The sequence below is a fragment of the Prunus dulcis genome, chromosome 2 (genome assembly GCF_902201215.1).
Source record: "Prunus dulcis chromosome 2, ALMONDv2, whole genome shotgun sequence".
NCBI lineage: Eukaryota > Viridiplantae > Streptophyta > Magnoliopsida > Rosales > Rosaceae > Prunus > Prunus dulcis.
The window spans coordinates 24,669,377-24,687,669 of NC_047651.1; the positions used below are offsets into that span (position 1 = coordinate 24,669,377).

Here is an 18,293-nt window from a genome sequence, read left to right on the forward strand (position 1 = left end):
GAAAAAGGACGTAGTGGGAATTTGCAGCTTTGTTGTCCGAGCTCCGATTAGGACGCAAAATACCATTTCGGAAAGGGAACGACGCCACGAGTCAAACTGCATTCAAAGTTTGGTAGTTAATTTTTCCAATAAATTCTGTTTTGGACAGTTTCGGAGTTACGTAGTTAAGTTTCCGAATTAATTCTGTTTTTTCAGTTTTATGTAATAACTCCCCTAGCAGTTGAAGGGTTGAGAGTTGTTGAGAGTTGTGTATTTAGACATGTTTGTCTAACGTTTCTGATTAACTCAGTTTTTAATAACATTATTCCAAGAGAGCTTCTCTTAATTTCTGGTGGAATCCAGTTTTCTTGTTACTCAAGGTTTCGCTTGAGACCTTTGTTGCTTGTGCTGCGTCACTAACATAGCCTCAAATTAAGAGAAATAGAATTTTCTTGCACACATCTTCGCAACCCAAGTTTTTTTCTACTTGCATTTGTTTTACAGGCTTTTGGCTTTTAAAAATAAATAAAGAAATAAAGAAAAATAGATATGATAGAGACCCATTCAAGATGATGAACATCTCAGACCAAAAAAGATTACGAAAACCCACCGTCTCCTGTTAATTACTCATTCTCAATGTCAACGATTTACACGATTGGATGAAAAGAAAAACAAAACGATCGAAAATTGAATTTGCATTTTCTACATGTGTCTGAGGACCATCATTCCAAAACCAATGCCAAGAAACGTTGCAATGGCAACTCCAAAAATGCCTGCAAGGATTGCAGGAACTACCAAAGAATCCCATCCTTTGGCCCTGGCCATTCCACCTGCTGTTGTTGGCCCTCCAATATTGGCATTTGATGCCAACAGTATCGGCTTAAGATCAAAGCGAAATAGCTTTCCCAATCCAAGGACCACGGCGAGATGGACGGTTACTTGAACTAGAGCAAACATGAAAATACTAGGCGCAGTGTTGATCACATTCCATATGCTCCCACTAGCACCTATTACTGCAAAGAATACCTGTTCCGAAGAAAGCCCCATGTTAAGCATACATAGAACGCCGCTGCATGTAAAGTATATCATATTATATTAATAGATGGATGGATAGTTGATTTGAGGTCAATTTTCAGTTACCTGCATCAAGAGCAAAGCAACAGTATCACCGGCAGGTGCAAGGTAAGCGAAATGTGTTGGGAGAACAGTCGCTAAAACGACAACAGTAGCTGTTATTGCTGGTAGGCTACCTCCTTTGATTCCACATAATCCTGTGAGAGATGTGGACGCCTTGCATATCACAAAAGATGTAGCAAGAGCGGTAGCAGTTTCTAGAACAGGCAGCTTCCTCTCATCATTGGACTCCATTTTCATTGAAACATCTGCCAATAATTTCCAGATACGTAAGCAATCTCGGCAGAGATTCTTTTAAGCTGGCATGTCTTAGAGAAATGGCTGGAAAGAACAATTATCATCTGCCAAAGAAGTTCCAGCAGGAAGAGAGAGAGCAGAGCAGAGCATAATTGAGAGATCATACATCATCCAGCTTAACACAATGTATGCAGGACTTGAACTAAATTATATATAGGACGAGAATTTCATACCATTAGTTGATCTTAAGGCCTCAGGAGGTATTTTAGAGGCCAAAGCAAACAACACCATGAAATACAGAGCACAAATAACGTTGTCTGCTGCTACTCCTGCAGCCAAAACCGAAGGGGAGACACCGAGAGCCTCTGAAATCGCAACATAATTAACAGCTACAGAAATCAACCAAAAAGAAAAGGAGAAGAGAAAGAAAACATTTTAGTCATAACTATAAATCAATACAGTGAAAAGACACCAATTCTGAAGCACCAAAATTAAGCTTCAAAGAACACAAGTAAAATCATTTATCCTTAGTTCTAGGATGCAACAAATTGATATTATGATGTTGCTACTTAGAGATCAAGAAAGGTAGTACAATCATATATCTGCACTACTGAATTTCCATAAACATAAGCTGACAGCTTCAAAATTAGCAGGCCAGTCCTGACACTTACATCCACCGATATAGCTACCCATGAGAGCAGCAGCTATTTTCCAATTATCTGAACCAAGTGATCGCATAGGCACCACCAAAAATGCCACTAGAGTTCCAACCATAGTCGCAACTGTAACATACAAGAAGTTACAGGTGATCAGTACCAAATTTGAAGTATATAAGCATTCCAAAGGAACAAAAATGTGAGAAATTCATTTTCATATAGAAAAGCCATAGTCTTTACAATGCTCTCAAACATATTGCCTGTCAAGACTCACAAGCAAGAAAGTATCACCTGATCCAAGCAAGAAAGCTAAGAGCAAAGTCCCCGTGGACCGCATCACACTACTCAAGTCAGCTTGAAACAATAGCAGTGGAATAGCTAATGGTAGAAGGAACTCCAAGACAATGGAATATGCAGGCGCTTCAAAAGGAATTATGCCAAGATTACTTGCTGCAAGCCCAACCAAAGTGCTTACAAGGGCGGCACTCACCATGCCACCGATCTCGGTCTTCTCGGACCTTGCAGCAACTCAAACCAAGTCATTCATTACGAGCACACATGTCCATTTTGAGTAAAATTCTCTTTTTTTACATTAAAACGAAAGAAAAAAAAAATCTTTTCTCCGGGGTCAATTAAGAACTGGGGCATGTTTGATTTGATAGCAAGTATGATTTTTGGACAGTGAATTACCTAAAGCTTAAATCTTTTCTTTTCGTTCTATTATTTTTCGATGACATTTTCTAGGCAACCAAACAGATGTAAGTAACTAAGTGTAAATGGACCGAAGTGGTATTACCAGAGGCCGAAAGCACCAGTTGCGAACAGAGCGGTCCATAAGCCCCAATGGTCCCCCGGAGCGATGATAGGGTGCCTGAGCTGTGACTTCACCCTCGTTGCCCGACTGAATTTATGGCTCTGAGGAGAGGTCAATGGCCAGAGAAGCGTTTTGTTTATGGTATGAGACAGAAAGGGCCCGGGGTTGACTCTTGTGAGTTTGGACTTTGATGCCGAACTGTGAACTGAGAGTGAAAGTGATGACGTGGGTATGGCGGGAAGGGAGGGGAGCGGCAATGTGAAAGACGCCATTAATGATTAATCTTGAGGACTGAGACTGAGGTTTCAGCTTTCAGTGTGGGTGGATGTTGCAGCTCTTCCATGTCGTTTGTTCTATTTGGATCCTTCTTGCAATTATGATGACGTGGCAGGTTGAGAGCTCAAGGACAATGCACCCTTGGATCACTTGTGATAATTGTCATTTGAATCTTAACACGTGAGATGTTCTGTCACTCTACGTAAAACTTAATGAGTTGTCTTCTCAAACTTGGTCAATGCCACAAATCTTAATATCCATGCTGTTCAATTACAAATGGGTTTATCTACTTATTTTTCAACTTTCCCACTTTTCTGCCTGCAGGTTCACAAAGGTTACAGGTTTGGAAAATTTCAGGTAATCATCATCGGAAAGCATTACATGTATTTAAGAACTGCCAGCCCGAATGCAATGCCGATGAAAGTTGCAATCGCAATGCCAAAAATGCCTGCAAGAATTCCAGGAACAATCATAGAATTCCACTCTTTGGCCGTGGCCATTCCACAAGCTGTTGTAGGGCCTCCAACATTGGCATTTGATGCTATAAGCAACAACTTCAGGTCAAACCCCAATAGCTTTCCCAATCCCAGGATCACAACAAGATGAACGGCAATCTGGATTAGAGCAAAGAAAAAGATACTAGGAGCAGTGTTAATGACACTCCATATGTTTCCGCTCGCTCCCACCACCGCAAAAAATACCTGTATCTCACAAACAGTTGCCAACAACAAGTCACTTATGACAGATATAAAAGAAATTGAAAATAATGAAAATTTTATCAATTAAGGTGGCTTCCGTGAGATATTAATTGACCAGCAAAATTTGGTTTATGGAAGAAGAGAAAAGTCCTTACCTGCATTAGTATAACAGCCATAGCCTCACCAGTTGGTGCAAGATACGCAAACTGTTTTGGAAATACAGTCGCCAGAGTAACAACAATGGCTGTTACAGCTGGCAGGATGCCTCCTTGGATTCCAAAATATTTCGTGAGATAATGGCCACTCTTGCATATGGCCAAGGACACAGAAAGGGCCGCAGCAGTTTGTATCAGAGGAAGCTTGTTTCCAGGCTCAGAGGATGCATCCTTTCCAATGCCTGCCAATTAGAGTTCCAGCAGTGTCTGTTAGGACATACATCATGTTTGATATTTTAAGCTCATCATAAGACAGGATATACAACATTTTGGCTTTGCAGATACTAAAGAAAAAGAGAGGCAAAATTATGGACAAAGTAACGTTTGTTTCATGATCAATGTGGCTGGCACACAACCGAAGAATTAGTTTTGGAAAAGAAAAAGGTGGAAAAGTATTTAGCTAAAATATTTTCAAGATTGCATCCATTGAAAATGAAGGAGCTGAACCAATAATTAATCCGCCATGATAGCTACTGGAATTCTTCACCCTCCAGAAAAAAAAAAATGGCTGGACAATCATGACATGACAAAGTAGAAGTTTACAAACCATCATCAGATGTTGAAGGCTCAGGAGGTACTTTAGAAGCCAATGCGAACAATGTTGAAAAATATACAGCACAAATGACATTATCTGCGGCTAGCCCGGCAGCTAAAATTGAAGGAGAAACCCCGAGAGCATCAGCTATGGCAACGTAATTGACAGCTACATAAAACCAATTGCAAAAACTTTGTCAGGACTTAGGATATATAACCAACATATGCAAATAGTGGCAATACTACATCTAATTTCTAGTCTTTTTATAAGAAACTTGGAGGGCGATTACGAAAAGGTTCCAATTTTTGTGTGTGTGTGTGTGTGTGTGTGTAGCTCTATAAGGTGGTAAACAGATTACCTCCACCAATATGTCGGCCCATGAGAGCAGCTGCTATTTTCCAACTATCTTGACCAAGTGATCGCATCGGCACCAAAAGATATGCCACCACTGTTCCAACTGTTGTTGCAACTATATTGTAACAAAAGGGAAAAGACAAATATCAAGACTCGAGAGGTTATAATGAAGAGGAGGCGAAGATCGAAACCAAAAAGCCCATATAAAGTTGACCACAGAAGTATCATGACTATCCATAAATATTCATTTAATTCATTAATCTGCCCAATAAAGAACATCATACCTACAGGGAAGCAGTTTTCATGATCACGATCATGGCAATGAAATATAAACTTCCTCAAAAATGCATGACGCCTTAAAAAGGTCAGAAATTTTTACAGCATGAAACTTCCATGGCATGTAATAATCCAAGAAAAATATAAGCTGAAGAAACCAAACACAATAAATCCAAGGATTATACAACATTAGTTATCGAAAGTAAATCATGAACTTGTGTTTACAAAATTTGATAGAACAGGGTGCCTTAAGATTAGAATTAACTTCCTTACTTTATTAAGTTCAATTATTAACAATTTCTCAAACAATAAAAAATCAGAACGAAATAATTACAGAAACAGAAAAGCCATGAACTCAATATTACCGGATCCAAGCAAGAAGGCCAAGAGAAGAGCCCCGGTTGATTTGATCACACGTCGCAAGTCTGCCCTGTACAAGAGCAATGGCACAGCCAGTGGGAGCAGAAACTCCAACACAATCGAAAATGCAGGTGCATTCGATGAAATAATTCCCAAATTACTCGCTGCAAGTCCGATCAATGTGCTCACCAATGCCCCGCTCAATGCCGCCCCAACCTTCGTGTTCTTCTCTGACCTTTTAAAATAGAATTAAAAACAAAAAAAGGAACTCAATTTAGATCAGTTGAGCTGAACTTTGAATTGTTTGGAAACTTGAAAAGCAAAAAGAAAGCTTTTGATTGTGAATTATGTGATCACCAGATACCGAAAGCGCCGGTGGCGAATAGAGCAGTCCAGGTGCCCCATTGGTCGTGAGACGAAATGAGAGGGGCGTTGAGTTGGAATCTGACGGCTACAGATCGATCTCCCAGATTAGGAGGAGCCGGAGGAGAGAGAAAGCTCTGCCTTCTGTTATTCAACGGATCAGCTACCGAACTACTGCTGGTGATGGTGCTGGGTGAGGGGGAGACACGGACACTCAGACTCGGGTTTTGGCGGGTAGACAAATTTGACCGTTGAAGTGCCGGCAAAGCTGGACGAGCAGGAGGAGCAGGTACGATTGAGAGCCTCGATGTCATCGTAGCCATCGGAAACAGATTAATTTCTGATTGAAGTTGAAAACTTGAAAGTTGTTTGCTTGGGAGTGTACTCTACTCTCGGTCAAGGAGTCATTGACTTCACTCTCATTAATTTTTGAGAGCTCAATATAATCATCCAAATTTAGCAAATTCTAAGCTTTTTTAAATGTTCTTTTGTTTTTAATAAAATCTTTGATGAATGCTCATTAGCACTAATTACACGTTTAATTACAATTTAGCCAAAAACAGGAGACCAAGATTGACCAGCAAAGACATACTTGATTGATTACTTTCCATATCTTTGTCTGCCCTCTTGTGGATCCGTTAGTCTCAACGTCATTGAGCCTTACCTTCGATCAAGAAAAAAGCCTTCTTAAACCAACTAAATAATTCCAACAGCTGAGCAAATTCTGTGGTTGACAATTTAGTCATTTTGTATTACATCTCATGTTTTGATAAATCCTGAAACTGAATCAAGTGTATTGTGTTCAATTCTGGCAAGTTTCGATTAATTACAACTTGAAATTGAGCAAGATTTAGCGCCGTAGTTTGTTAACTTTTGCCAGATGGATGATCAGCAATATCACTGCAAAGATGTGTCAGTTTGCTTCTGCTTCTTGGCACTAAAGCCCTCCTCTTCCAAGGCTTTCAATTTGTTCTTGATTGCTGCTATTTTCGAGCTCCGACTCGTCTGTCCTGAACTACTACCAGAAAGGCTTGTTTTGGTTGCCTCGCCCGCTCCTTTTGAAGAATTTTCTGCTGCTTCTACCGCGTACTTCTCACTGGAAACACGAACAACCAATGGGCGTCCACAAGCTAGTCTCCCATGCATCTTCTCCTTGGCCAATTTTGCTTCCTGCATGCTTACTTTAACGGTGGGAATCAGGAATTGCTTGAAACCTAACTAATAAGAAAGCAAGCAACTTACTTACCTCTTTGCTGCTATACTGGATGAAAGCAAAACCCCGTGGCTCTCCACGTTTTCGGCCACGAGTGTGCCACAAAAAGTCCTCAGTTACAATCTTCCCAAATGGAGAAAACATCTTAATTAGAGCAGCCCTGGAAAATGCAGGAGCATGATCATATTAATTATCACGGCTACTAGAGCAACAAAGATTCAATATTTGGTTGGGTATTCCAAAGGTTTACTTACTCCGTTATCCTCAGATCAAGGTTACCAATGTAGATTTTGCTTTCACTATTTTCATCACCAGAACCATTAGGATCCTGCACTTATCCATCACAACCCAATTCAGGATTCTGTAATGCCATCTAGCACCAAATATGAAATATCTAATAAAAACTATTCCGAAATGTTGCTGAGATTGTATAATATGTTTATACTGATGGTTCTCAAACAGCAAAGTGTCAGAATAGTAATCACTTTATTCTCTTTTTATTTTGCAAAGCAATCATTTTCAAGCTGAATCTGGTGGACAAGCTTCCTTCGGGCCATACAGAAGTGCCAAACTGGTAATCTTGGTTACCCGAATATATCCCATCACCTCGGATTCCACTGTCAGGTCCATGTTTCCAGTCCAAGGTTCATATAGATATCAAGGGCCATTTTGCATTCACTAACCACCACAGGCAGCCCCAGACAGGGGCCACATAGATACATGACTCCCCCAACCCACACAGTCACAGAAATATAAACAAATTGCTAGAAATATCAAAAAGTGTTTACCGTGAGGAAAAAAGAAGAACCTTTACAAAAGCAAAGCCTTTTTCAATCCATAGACTCTCTCTCTCTCTCTCTCTCTCTCTCTCTCTCTCTCTCTCTCCAAATTCTAGTTCTAACAACTACCGAGATTAAAGAACACAACTATGCAATAACTGAAAGGGTACTGTCAGAACAAGTACAGAAAAAACAAAGCCAAGGAAACTAAAGCAAATGTGGTAAGAATGGGCATGAGAAAAGCCACATATGCTGCATATCCTAACGGAAAGATGGTTCTAAACATAAACCTTAAAAAGAGGAAAAAATGAAAATGCCTTTGAAAATAAGTTTACCATGATACAAAAAAGGGAATATGATGAGAATTCAAGTTCCAGCAGGACCAGCGCACAAGCATAAACGAAGCTTCTGAAATTTAGAGCATCAAACTCTGCGTGCAACCTGCATGTAATTAACAGTAAGAGCTCTCTTCACTCAGATAATGTACTAAAAATTTGAACTTGAACCATATTAAACAAAATTCCTGCCTAATCCAGTGTTGCCCCTTCATTCGAGTTCCTCAAAGAACAAATTTTTATGGTAATAAGGCTAAAGTAATTTGAACATCAATATATGATCCTGGCCTATAGCCATGATTCATGACAATGAACTCAGATTTTCATGAACCTACTCTAAACTGTGAATAAGACATTGATCTGAGACGAAACCCTAGATATAAAAATCTGAAATTGAAAATTTGAAGCGTAATTGGTACCTACCTGCTACGTGAACAAAATCAAGAGCGAACCGGTTGTCTCAGAGAGTCGAGGGTAGGGGATAGCGAGATGGAACGAAGCAGAGGCAGATTATCAGGCAAAGGAAAGCTGCGCTGATGCTTCGGTTTCGAATGTAAGAACAGAAACACGGGGAAAACAGTAAAACGACATCGTGCTCCAATTAATAAGTAAAAAGAGTTTTAAATACTTTTTCACTTTTTTTCTTCCCGGAAATGTATGTTGTGATCTTATATTTTATTTATTTCGACCGAAAAAACAGAATCTTATATTTTATTTAACGAAATAATGGTAATTTTCTTGACAAAACAATGTGTGTATATATATATATTTTAAATGTTTGGAGAAGAAGACTGACTCGTGTGTAAAGAGGCAAGGACACTACTTTGATTAACTGATATAACCCATATCTATAAATTAATTATGATTTTTAAGGCAAAGACAAAGTTGATGTCTTATTAGAGAGAGGTGTCAATTTATTACTTGGAAGGTCATAAGAAAATGGCATCCACCACCACCAACCTGAATCATATTTTCAACGATATTGGGCCACCACCATGAATCTATGATTGAACACCTATAAAGTTTGGGATGTTTTTAAAGAGCATAAATACAAGACTCGTGTATTCAACTTTAATTTCTATGGTTATGTATGCTCTATCTTTTCTTCACCAAAGACGGAAAATGATGAAAGAAATTTGGAGAGTGGCTCTTTCTTTGGACCTACCCAAACTTTTGAGCACATGAAGCCCCCCTTCGTGAAATTGGAAGATGAAAGTGACGCTAACATTTCAGATACTCAGTGGCTCTATCACTTGCAAATTTCACTGAGCTGGCATGCATCAACCCTTTCAGTGTGTGTGCCTTTCAGTGTGTGTGCAGATTAAATTTCACTTTCTAACCAGTTATGTATAATATATGGTTTCATCAAGTCAACATACAACAAGAGAAAAAAAGGAGGGAGTAGAAAAGATGAACAAATAAAATAAATGCTAGGGGTCATGCTCTTTTATACATTAATAGAAGGGACCCTTGGATTGGGTTAGCTTTCAAATATCCTAAAAACAATCATGAAAAAATCACAAAGAGAATATGAGAATTAGGTCTGAGTATTGCAGCATTTGCATATAGAATCATGAGAAACATAGAAGAAGACAGAAAGCCTTGACCTTTTTTGGCAGTGGATATCACAAGGGAGGGGGGAGCATGCAAAACCATATAGCCTGCAAAATGCAGCTCAGCATTTCCTTCTGGAAGTCATATAATTCTACGCACTTGGCCAAAAATGTCAAAAATAAACACAGCTTTGTCCACAAGATAAGAACGGTCCAAAATCTTCAATATAAAATAATTTTTTTCTCAACACTTCACTTCCATTAGTCAAGGCCTCTGTGCTGTGATTCTGTTTCTCCACAAGCCCAACAATTTGTCTTCCACTCTTCACTCTCATGAGCTCCAGCTCTTGAACCTCGTCAAGACCCCAAAAAGCCTCCTTCCATGGAGACCAAAAACCTTCACTTTCTCTCTTTAACTCTCCTCTCCCTCCTCCACTTCTCAGCCTCTTTCACCCCCTTAGACAACTATCTCCTCAACTGTGGTTCACTGTCCAACACCTCGCTCTTCAACCGGGTCTTTGCTGGAGATTCCTACAAACCCGGGTCGGGTTCCATTTCGCTCACCAACCAAAACCCACCTCCCAATTCACCCGCCCTTTACCACACAGCAAGAGTTTTCAAGAGAATTTCAAGCTATAGCTTCGACATCAAGAAATATGGGACTCACATGGTACGTTTCCATTTCTCACCGTTTGTTGCTCAAGGTTTCGATTTGAAAGCTGCAAACTTCAGCGTTTCCGTTGATAGGCTTGTGCTGTTGACTGATGTACATGTTAGAGATAATGTGCTTAGAGAATATATAATGAAAATTGATACAAATGTGCTTGAAATTGTGTTTACGCCTCTGGACAACTCGGGTTTTGCATATGTAAGCGCAATTGAAGTTTTTTCAGCACCTGAGGACCTTATTGTTGATTATGGAGCTAAGTTGGTGAGTGCCGATATAGTTGAATACAAGAATCTTTCTTCCCAGGTTTTAGAGACCATTTATAGGATTAACGTTGGAGGTTCCAAATTGACCCCTTTTAATGATACTCTGTGGAGGGATTGGGTCCCTGATGTGGATTATCTTGTCCTGAAATCGGCCGCAAAGCGTGCCTCCACCAGTCATATTCCAAATTATCAGAGAGGAGGTGCAACTCGAGAGATTGCCCCTGATAATGTTTATATGACTGCTCAGGAGATGAATAGGGATAAGGCAATTACAGATGCAAGGTTCAATATCACATGGGAATTTCCAGTGGGTTCAAATTCTGGGCATTTAGTTAGATTGCATTTCTGTGACATTGTTAGCCCTGCACTTAACTTGCTGTATTTTAATATATATATCAATGGGTATGCTGCATACCGAGATGTCGATCTATCGGTACTGGCAACCAATGAACTTGCATCTCCACTCTATATTGATTTTATTGTCGATTCAGATGTTTCGGGGGTTATACAAATTAGTATTGGTCCTTCTGATCTGAGCAGTTCTGTGAGGATGAATGCTATATTGAATGGGGCAGAGATCATGAGAATGGTGAATGTTTCCCATTTACAGACTGAAGGTGCTTCTAAGAAGAAAAGTATATGGATTTTGGTGGGTACAGTTGTTGGAGGCTTTGTTATTCTGTGTTTTGCAATTGTTGCATTTCTGCTTGCTTTGAAACGCAGGAAGAAGAAACTGAAACCTGCACCTGCAGAAAGTGTGGGTTGGACACCTTTACGCATATATGGAGGTAGTTCACACAGTAGAATGTCTGAAAGGACAGCACTTGCATCTCCAGGCCCAAATGGATATCATTTCTTGAAAATCCCTTTTGCTGAGTTACAATTGGCAACGAACAATTTCGATAAAAATCTAATTGTAGGCTCTGGTGGTTTTGGCATGGTTTATAAAGGGGTCCTAAGGGACAATACAAAGGTTGCTGTGAAGAGAGGGGTGCCTGGATCTAGGCAGGGCCTTCCAGAATTCCAGACTGAAATAACTGTTTTGTCTCAAATTCGGCATCAACATCTTGTATCACTTGTTGGTTATTGTGAAGAACAGTCAGAAATGATACTTGTTTATGAATACATGGAAAAGGGGCCCTTAAAGAAACATTTGTATGGTTCGGGGCTTCCACCTTTGTCTTGGAAGCAACGACTTGAAATATGCATTGGATCAGCAAGGGGTCTTCACTACCTTCATACAGGTTTTGCTCAAGGAATCATTCACCGTGACATTAAATCAACTAATATCTTGCTTGATGAGAATTATGTGCCTAAGGTGGCTGATTTTGGTCTTTCAAGATCAGGCCCGTGTCTCAATGAAACCCATGTAAGTACTGGCGTTAAAGGTAGTTTTGGGTATCTTGATCCTGAGTATTTCCGGAGGCAGCAGCTTACTGATAAGTCAGATGTTTATTCATTTGGGGTAGTGCTCTTTGAAGTTCTTTGTGCTAGACCTGCTGTTGATCCATTGGTTGACAGGGAGCAGGTGAATTTAGGTGAATGGGCAATGCAATGGCAGAAGAAGGGTATGCTTGAGAAAATTATTGATCCCCATCTTGTTGGACAGATCAAACCAGGCTCTTTGAAAAAGTTTGGAGAAACGGCAGAGAAATGTTTGGCTGAATATGGTGCTGATAGGCCAACCATTGGTGATGTACTATGGAATTTAGAATATGCTCTTCAGCTTCAGGAATCTCGACCGCAAAGAGAAGTGCATGAAGACGGCGATATCAATGAGCTTCCAACAAATACAATTGTTCCTGGAGATCCAGCTACCAATGCAAGAACAGAGGAAGGTGATGGTAATGGTAGTTTAGAGATTAATACAAGCCAAGTTTTTTCTCAATTGATGACCAACGATGGTAGATAGCTTTAGGCTTGTGCATCAATATACAATCAATACCATACAAGAATTTTAAAGATCTCCACTTTAGCACTACCACTGAGACAAAACTTAGAGGTATCTTTCTGAGGTTTTTACTACTATTAAATTTTTCTCATTTTTCTTTTGGTTGCTTTTAATCCTTTTATCACGATTATCATCCGACACTTTGTAATGAATTTTCGAGTTATATCTTCCCTACTGTCAAGATGTTGTAGTATTTTCTTCTTTCTATCTTATTGTTGTATCTTGTATGTAACTGAAAGAATTACAGAAACTGCTCATGTTTGCTGTCTGAAATTTATAATGTATTTTTGTTTTTGCATTTCTGGGTTTTCAAGTACCAAACCCGCAAAGCTACAAGTTCTATTTACACACAGAAGAGACTGTGAATCATAGGAAGCTTGCATATTTTCAAAAGTAAAATTCCTAGCTGGCGAACTAGCTGTTCTGCACTACACTAGACGCACGAATCTTTCTCACTTTTCTGCGGTTCTGGTTTTTCTCTTAAAAAGCAATTTGTGCTGCCATCTATAGAGTTCTTAAATGGTTGCGAAGAAAACGAAAATATAATGAGTGGAAAGTAATGCCAATTAGGCCCCAAGTCCAGCTGGAAGCTAAAATGTCGTTAATGGTGCATTAGGTTTGCTGAAGCAATCTACCAAATCTGTGTAATATGGTGAGAGTGAGAGAGAGTGGGATTTGGTCTCCCCACTCACAAGTGTCGATCCTAAATCAATAATTTAGTCTCATCACTAAATATATAGTACTTAAACATTTCTCTCTGTCTCTAATTAGATTAAAGTAAATCATTTTCATACCTACTGACCTCGTCTTTGTATAGTGTAGCCCAGCCACCATCATTTTCAAATTTGGCGTCTATTTTGAACCCTGGCCTTTATAGTACTTCACTACTGACATACATACGAGTAGTCATTGAACATATTTGTAGCTGAGGTGAGATCCATATCAAATACAGCATCAGTCATTGAACATATTTGTAGCTGAGGTGAGATCCATATCAAATACAGTATCGACATCTGAATAGTCGATATTGTGTCGATATGAATCTCACCCCAATTACAATAAAATAGGTTCCCCTAAATATAGAAAGAGAGTATGGCTTACTTTGAATATATAGCTTGTGAATATAGAGGATCAACATATTTTTCTTTTCTTTCACACATGCATGCAGTTGATGAAGTCCCCAGAATGTGATCCGATGATAAGATTGTGATCAGATATGAATCTGAGCTCATGGCATTTGTACCAAAATACAGGGATAAGATCCAATAAGAATATTGATGATGAGCGATTACCAGGCAATTATTGATGATGATGTAAAAATTCAATTTCAAATATATATATATATATATATATATATAAATATATATATATATATATATATATAAGTAACACGTATCACCTACAGAAAATCGTATCTCACGTCACGTTGATATTTTTAATTAAAGATTAAGTGTGTGTTACTCAAACTAAGTTGTAAATAGAAGTCAAATTCGAAGCCTTGGTTTGTGGCATCGTTTACCTTTCAAGTTTTTGAGAGAGACTTTTGAGTTTGACACCCACACCACAAACATTACTAATAAAAACATAACGAGGAATTCTTGCGTTGGGCGAGTTATATGCCTAATTGTGTCGCAAATGGGAAAATATCTTACATCACCGACGTCGACGCGACAGAAACAAAATATACCGAAGATTTTTATTACAAAGGATCCTTTGTAGTTCAAATTGTCATTTTCACTTGAGTTTATGTGTTGAATCTCGACTTCTCAAACTGCTGATACCCTTGTCCGTGGGAAAACACGAATAAGGGTATTACGGTCGTTTTGAAAATAAAGCAGTCGGTGTGTTAACCGTTAATAATTGCGTGGCGTGGTACGTAGGTCCACTTATCCAAGTCGGGCTAATCATAACTCGATACGCTAACCACAGTGGCAGACAGTTGTGCTAATTGCTGTCGATTCCGTAATTTCCTCAAACTTCCGGGGTCTGTTTCATTTATGAAATACCCCTCCGCGAATAAAAAACAGACAAAAAAAAATGCCACTCACACAGACACAGTCCGTGAAAATTTACAACCAGATTCTGAATTTTGCTTCCACACACGAAAGTCATAATAAACACACACTTTCTCTCTCTCTCTCTCTCTCTCTCTCTCTGTGCCTGAGTTGATGAAATAAACCAGTTTAACGAGAAGACGAGAAAAAAGAGTGAGATTAAAAAAAGAAGAAAGAAAGAGAGAGTTACAGAGAAATTTATCAAATCGAGGCGAGGGTATTCAAATCAGAAGTCGTAATCGCTGAGGCAGCGAAAAGTGGTGGAGTTTTGTTTGAATTAAAGTGAATAATTTCATTTCCACAGAGAGATATAGAGAAGGAGAAGAGAGGTAGGGTTTCTGATTTGAATTGAGAGGGAGGGGGAGTTTCGGTTAGGGATAGAGATAGGGTTTTTGGTGAAGAAGATGACGGAGGTGGTACTGCATATATATGACGTGACGAATAGTGGATCGGACAAAACGAACAGCACTATTCTTCAGATCAACAAGATCTTCAAGGACGGTATCGGCCTCGGCGGTATCTTCCACAGCGCCATACAGGTTCTCTCTCTCTCTCTCTCTCTCTCTCTCTCTCTCTCTCTCTCTCTCTCTCTCTCTCTCTCATGCACATGTATGCATGTATGTAATCCGAAAGTACACATGTAATGACTAGTTGGCTGGTGTAATCTTGGAGTGCTGTGAATTTATAGGAGAGATCTAGGGTTTTTGACCTTCCCTTTGGTTAAGGCAGTTGGGAATTTTGACTTTGATTCTTGTGTATTTATTACATTGGTTGGAGAAATGACCTGTGTGTTCACTCTGATTGAATGCCTAGGGTTTATGTGGTTCTCAGTTGTCACTGATTTGCTTAATTTATTGTACATCTTTGATGGAGATTTAATCTGAATAATGAAATTTTGCAATTTAGTGATATTAGATTTTCCCTGGATTTTAAAGTACGGAGGTATGGTTGAGTTCAGCTTGATCCTGGGTGCTCATTAGTTGCTGATTTGCTCAATAGATGTTTCTCAGTATGATGGAAGTGCCTTTTTGTTGAGTTTTCATTGCTTATGTTTTCAAAGACAAACATTATTCTTGTGTGGTATTCTTTATAGTACAAAGATCTGATCAGAATTGTTTATGCTTTATTGGATAGGTTTATGGAGAGGATGAATGGTCATTTGGGTTCTGTGAACAAGGATCTGGTGTTTTTAGTTGCCCTTCCGGAAAAAATCCTATGTACACCTATCGTGAATGCATCACCCTTGGAACCACAAATTGTTCAATTTTCAAGGTTAACCAAATCTTGAGGGAACTCAGTAGAGAGTGGCCTGGGTATTCATATGACCTGTTATCAAAAAACTGCAACCACTTTTGTGATGAGTTCTCTGAAAGGCTTGGGGTGCCAAAGCTTCCAGGTAACGTTATGGGATCTGTTATTTTACCAGCAATTCTCAAGCTTAATGCTTTTTTCTTGCAATTGAAAGATTACTTGACCAAACGTAACTACAAGGGTCAATGATGTGTCAGTGTCCAAGTTGATTGCCTGATAGATGGTGTATGTTCTATTGGAGCATTCTGATAGATAATTTAATTAGTTGCCTTAGTGTGACTCCCTTTTGTTTGATGGGTTGGCTATTGATATGCAAATTGGTTGTTGGTCCAAATCTCTGTTGGTTTACAATCTTGAGATAAATGTTTATAGTTGTTTCTGGACTTGATGAGTTTAAGCTATTTCTTGGGAGTAAAGAAGATTTTTGTAGCCAACCCTTGGGGAGCGGAACAGGCAGATTAATTAGTCTTTTTTAGTCGGTTCATATCATTGTCTTTCTATTTATATATTGATGTCATGTTTGAAAACTATGTCCTATTAGAATTTAACCTGCACATATATTTTGTCTTGGAAAATGTGCTGTTAAAGATGCACTCATGCCCCTTGCTCCATTGCTTTAGTTGACATTATTGATAATGTATTGAACCTGCAAGCTTTATTTCTAGTATGATTTATCTGTGTCTTGTACAATGTGCACTTTGTGTCTGTTTTTGCATTATGCTTACTGCTTTTTTGGTTGACTAGTACCAGAAATTGTTGTGGTTTATGTATTCTTTTCATGTATTATCATGAGCTTGAAGATACGAACGTAGCAAGGGTGATCGATATAGCTAATTTTATATTGAGTTTTCTTCTAAATTGGTCGTGTGTGTTACGGGGGATGGGGGGTTTGGGTGTATGGGTTTTTGGGGGAGATGAGAAGGTTAAGTTGTGAAGTTATGATCTTAGTGTTACTGTGCCTTTGGATTTGAAAATGGAGTTGTAAATTACTATCTGGCATGCATTCTTATAGCTTCTTCCACAGGTTGGGTTAATCGTTTTGCCCATGCTGGTGATGCTGCAATGGAAGTAGCGGGTAATACAGCAATACGGGTGAGTAATTTATGCAGATTGCACTATTGTTATAATATCCCTGAAGAAAAACTTATCTTTCAGAGCCATTTATGCTCCTCGAAGTCTGTCATTACCAATTCATTGGATCCGCTTCTGTAAAAGTACTGATTCTAATCCATACTTTAACTCTGGTTTTCAGTGCCTATCATGTGCTTAGTGCATACATTGATTCAATTCAAATTTTCAAGCTTGTGGTTTCAGGCAACCAACCTTAGGTTTTTTAGTGAGCCAAGTAATGACATTTTTATCTTTCTTGGGAAGGGGCAAATCCACAAGAGTCCCATGCAGAGGCTATCATTACTGTTGTTTTTAATTTGAAGTTACCTACGTATGCCCTACTATGTTTTCTGTTTTGCCTGAACTTGTAGTGGCTTTAGATGTGGCTTAACCATTATGTTCTCAATCTTAATTTGTCTGCAATCTAGTGTGCCCAGCAATTTATTTATGATAATTTTTTGTACTTCTGGTTGCTTGAGTGCATATATGTCTGATAGTTTTCTTGGGTTGTTGCAGTTGAGACAAGCCAAGACAGAGATTGTATCTGCTAGCAAAGTGGCATATCGTTTCCTTGCCGGTGTTACTAACAACGCCATTGCTGCTCCTGAGTCTCCTGGAAATTCAACCAGAGGCACTCCTAGATTTCAAGCAGCTTGGTTTAAAAACCTAATCACTACAGGAGCAAAACCATCCAGTAGTACAGAAATTGAGAATAAGGAAGAGGATGTACTTCGGCACCACCAGCAATCAGATGCAGAGTCGCCGCCACGGCAGAAATCATATACATGGCATACCACTTGAGATTGTAACTCCGAGGACATGTTACCATGTGTACCGCTAGTTAAATTCATTGGGTATCAATGAAAAATTTCTTTTGTCGCTGAACAGAATTATGCCCATTCATCCGCCCAAACTGGAGTATATATATTCAATAGATTGCCCAATTTGTAGTTGCTTTATTACATGATTGATTGATTGATTGATTTCCGTAGAGTTAGGAAAGCACTTATCAGGGCCCTAGCTCTCAGTGGGGAAAACTATCCACTACCGTTGTAAGAGACGTCATCTATATTTGACTGGTTTGGTGATTTAAATGGATTTTGTGAATATGAGTTCATACCCATACAAGTACACTCTTCACTAAAACTATTGTCTCG

The 18,293-nt window shown here is 39.1% G+C and overlaps 5 protein-coding genes and 1 long non-coding RNA gene across 6 annotated transcripts; 2 read left to right on the forward strand and 4 right to left on the reverse strand.

The window, feature by feature from the left end:
- Positions 1 to 595: 595 nt before the first annotated feature.
- On the reverse strand, positions 596 to 3,166 carry LOC117617804 (uncharacterized membrane protein YjcL-like). Its single transcript, XM_034347367.1, has 6 exons — positions 2,803 to 3,166; positions 2,298 to 2,524; positions 2,022 to 2,132; positions 1,584 to 1,739; positions 1,120 to 1,361; positions 596 to 1,005 (listed from the first exon to the last, which is right to left on the reverse strand). The coding sequence occupies exons 1-6, from the start codon at positions 3,090 to 3,092 to the stop codon at positions 682 to 684; spliced, it is 1,350 nt and encodes a 449-aa protein (XP_034203258.1). The 5' UTR covers positions 3,093 to 3,166; the 3' UTR covers positions 596 to 681.
- A 147-nt stretch (positions 3,167 to 3,313) lies between these two features.
- On the reverse strand, positions 3,314 to 6,364 carry LOC117617803 (uncharacterized membrane protein YjcL). Its single transcript, XM_034347366.1, has 6 exons — positions 5,892 to 6,364; positions 5,540 to 5,769; positions 4,903 to 5,013; positions 4,557 to 4,712; positions 3,950 to 4,191; positions 3,314 to 3,797 (listed from the first exon to the last, which is right to left on the reverse strand). Exons 1-6 carry the CDS (start codon positions 6,218 to 6,220, stop codon positions 3,474 to 3,476), a joined length of 1,392 nt encoding a protein of 463 aa, XP_034203257.1. The 5' UTR covers positions 6,221 to 6,364; the 3' UTR covers positions 3,314 to 3,473.
- Positions 6,365 to 6,611: 247 nt separating this feature from the next.
- Positions 6,612 to 8,910, reverse strand: LOC117617805 (probable RNA-binding protein 18). Its single transcript, XM_034347368.1, has 5 exons — positions 8,648 to 8,910; positions 8,225 to 8,330; positions 7,365 to 7,438; positions 7,144 to 7,270; positions 6,612 to 7,067 (listed from the first exon to the last, which is right to left on the reverse strand). Exons 2-5 carry the CDS (start codon positions 8,225 to 8,227, stop codon positions 6,795 to 6,797), a joined length of 477 nt encoding a protein of 158 aa, XP_034203259.1. The 5' UTR covers positions 8,228 to 8,330; positions 8,648 to 8,910; the 3' UTR covers positions 6,612 to 6,794.
- Positions 8,911 to 9,803: 893 nt separating this feature from the next.
- LOC117617869 (probable receptor-like protein kinase At5g24010) lies at positions 9,804 to 12,934 on the forward strand. The gene has a single exon (XM_034347470.1). The coding sequence runs from the start codon at positions 10,160 to 10,162 to the stop codon at positions 12,620 to 12,622; it is 2,463 nt and encodes an 820-aa protein (XP_034203361.1). The 5' UTR covers positions 9,804 to 10,159; the 3' UTR covers positions 12,623 to 12,934.
- Positions 12,935 to 13,247: 313 nt separating this feature from the next.
- LOC117617874 lies at positions 13,248 to 13,882 on the reverse strand. The gene is made up of 2 exons (XR_004584442.1): positions 13,763 to 13,882; positions 13,248 to 13,638 (listed from the first exon to the last, which is right to left on the reverse strand). It is a non-coding gene; the product is annotated as an uncharacterized LOC117617874 (long non-coding RNA).
- A 782-nt stretch (positions 13,883 to 14,664) lies between these two features.
- LOC117617872 (deSI-like protein At4g17486) lies at positions 14,665 to 18,230 on the forward strand. The gene is made up of 4 exons (XM_034347475.1): positions 14,665 to 15,254; positions 15,850 to 16,111; positions 17,051 to 17,118; positions 17,653 to 18,230. Exons 1-4 carry the CDS (start codon positions 15,120 to 15,122, stop codon positions 17,935 to 17,937), a joined length of 750 nt encoding a protein of 249 aa, XP_034203366.1. The 5' UTR covers positions 14,665 to 15,119; the 3' UTR covers positions 17,938 to 18,230.
- Positions 18,231 to 18,293: the final 63 nt, after the last annotated feature.

Excerpts from the sequence above, each read along its gene's own strand:
- LOC117617804 (XM_034347367.1), bottom strand. The coding sequence starts at position 3,092 with ATGGCGTCTTTCACATTGCCGCTCCCCTCCCTTCCCGCCATACCCACG. Across the intron at positions 1,740-2,021 it reads GGGTAGCTATATCGGTGGAT|CTGTTAATTATGTTGCGATT; the intron begins GTAAGTGTCAGG and ends TGATTTCTGTAG. Across the intron at positions 1,006-1,119 it reads TTGCTTTGCTCTTGATGCAG|GTATTCTTTGCAGTAATAGG; the intron begins GTAACTGAAAAT and ends TCTTCGGAACAG.
- LOC117617872 (XM_034347475.1), top strand. The coding sequence starts at position 15,120 with ATGACGGAGGTGGTACTGCATATATATGACGTGACGAATAGTGGATCG. Across the intron at positions 16,112-17,050 it reads TGGGGTGCCAAAGCTTCCAG|GTTGGGTTAATCGTTTTGCC; the intron begins GTAACGTTATGG and ends CTTCTTCCACAG. Across the intron at positions 17,119-17,652 it reads CGGGTAATACAGCAATACGG|TTGAGACAAGCCAAGACAGA; the intron begins GTGAGTAATTTA and ends GGGTTGTTGCAG.
- LOC117617869 (XM_034347470.1), top strand. The coding sequence starts at position 10,160 with ATGGAGACCAAAAACCTTCACTTTCTCTCTTTAACTCTCCTCTCCCTC.
- LOC117617805 (XM_034347368.1), bottom strand. Across the intron at positions 7,271-7,364 it reads CTTGATCTGAGGATAACGGA|GGCTGCTCTAATTAAGATGT; the intron begins GTAAGTAAACCT and ends TGCATTTTCCAG. Across the intron at positions 7,068-7,143 it reads TCCAGTATAGCAGCAAAGAG|GAAGCAAAATTGGCCAAGGA; the intron begins GTAAGTAAGTTG and ends GTAAGCATGCAG.
- LOC117617803 (XM_034347366.1), bottom strand. The coding sequence starts at position 6,220 with ATGGCTACGATGACATCGAGGCTCTCAATCGTACCTGCTCCTCCTGCT. Across the intron at positions 4,713-4,902 it reads GGGCCGACATATTGGTGGAG|CTGTCAATTACGTTGCCATA; the intron begins GTAATCTGTTTA and ends GGTTTTATGTAG. Across the intron at positions 4,192-4,556 it reads GCCTTCAACATCTGATGATG|GCATTGGAAAGGATGCATCC; the intron begins GTTTGTAAACTT and ends TCTAATTGGCAG.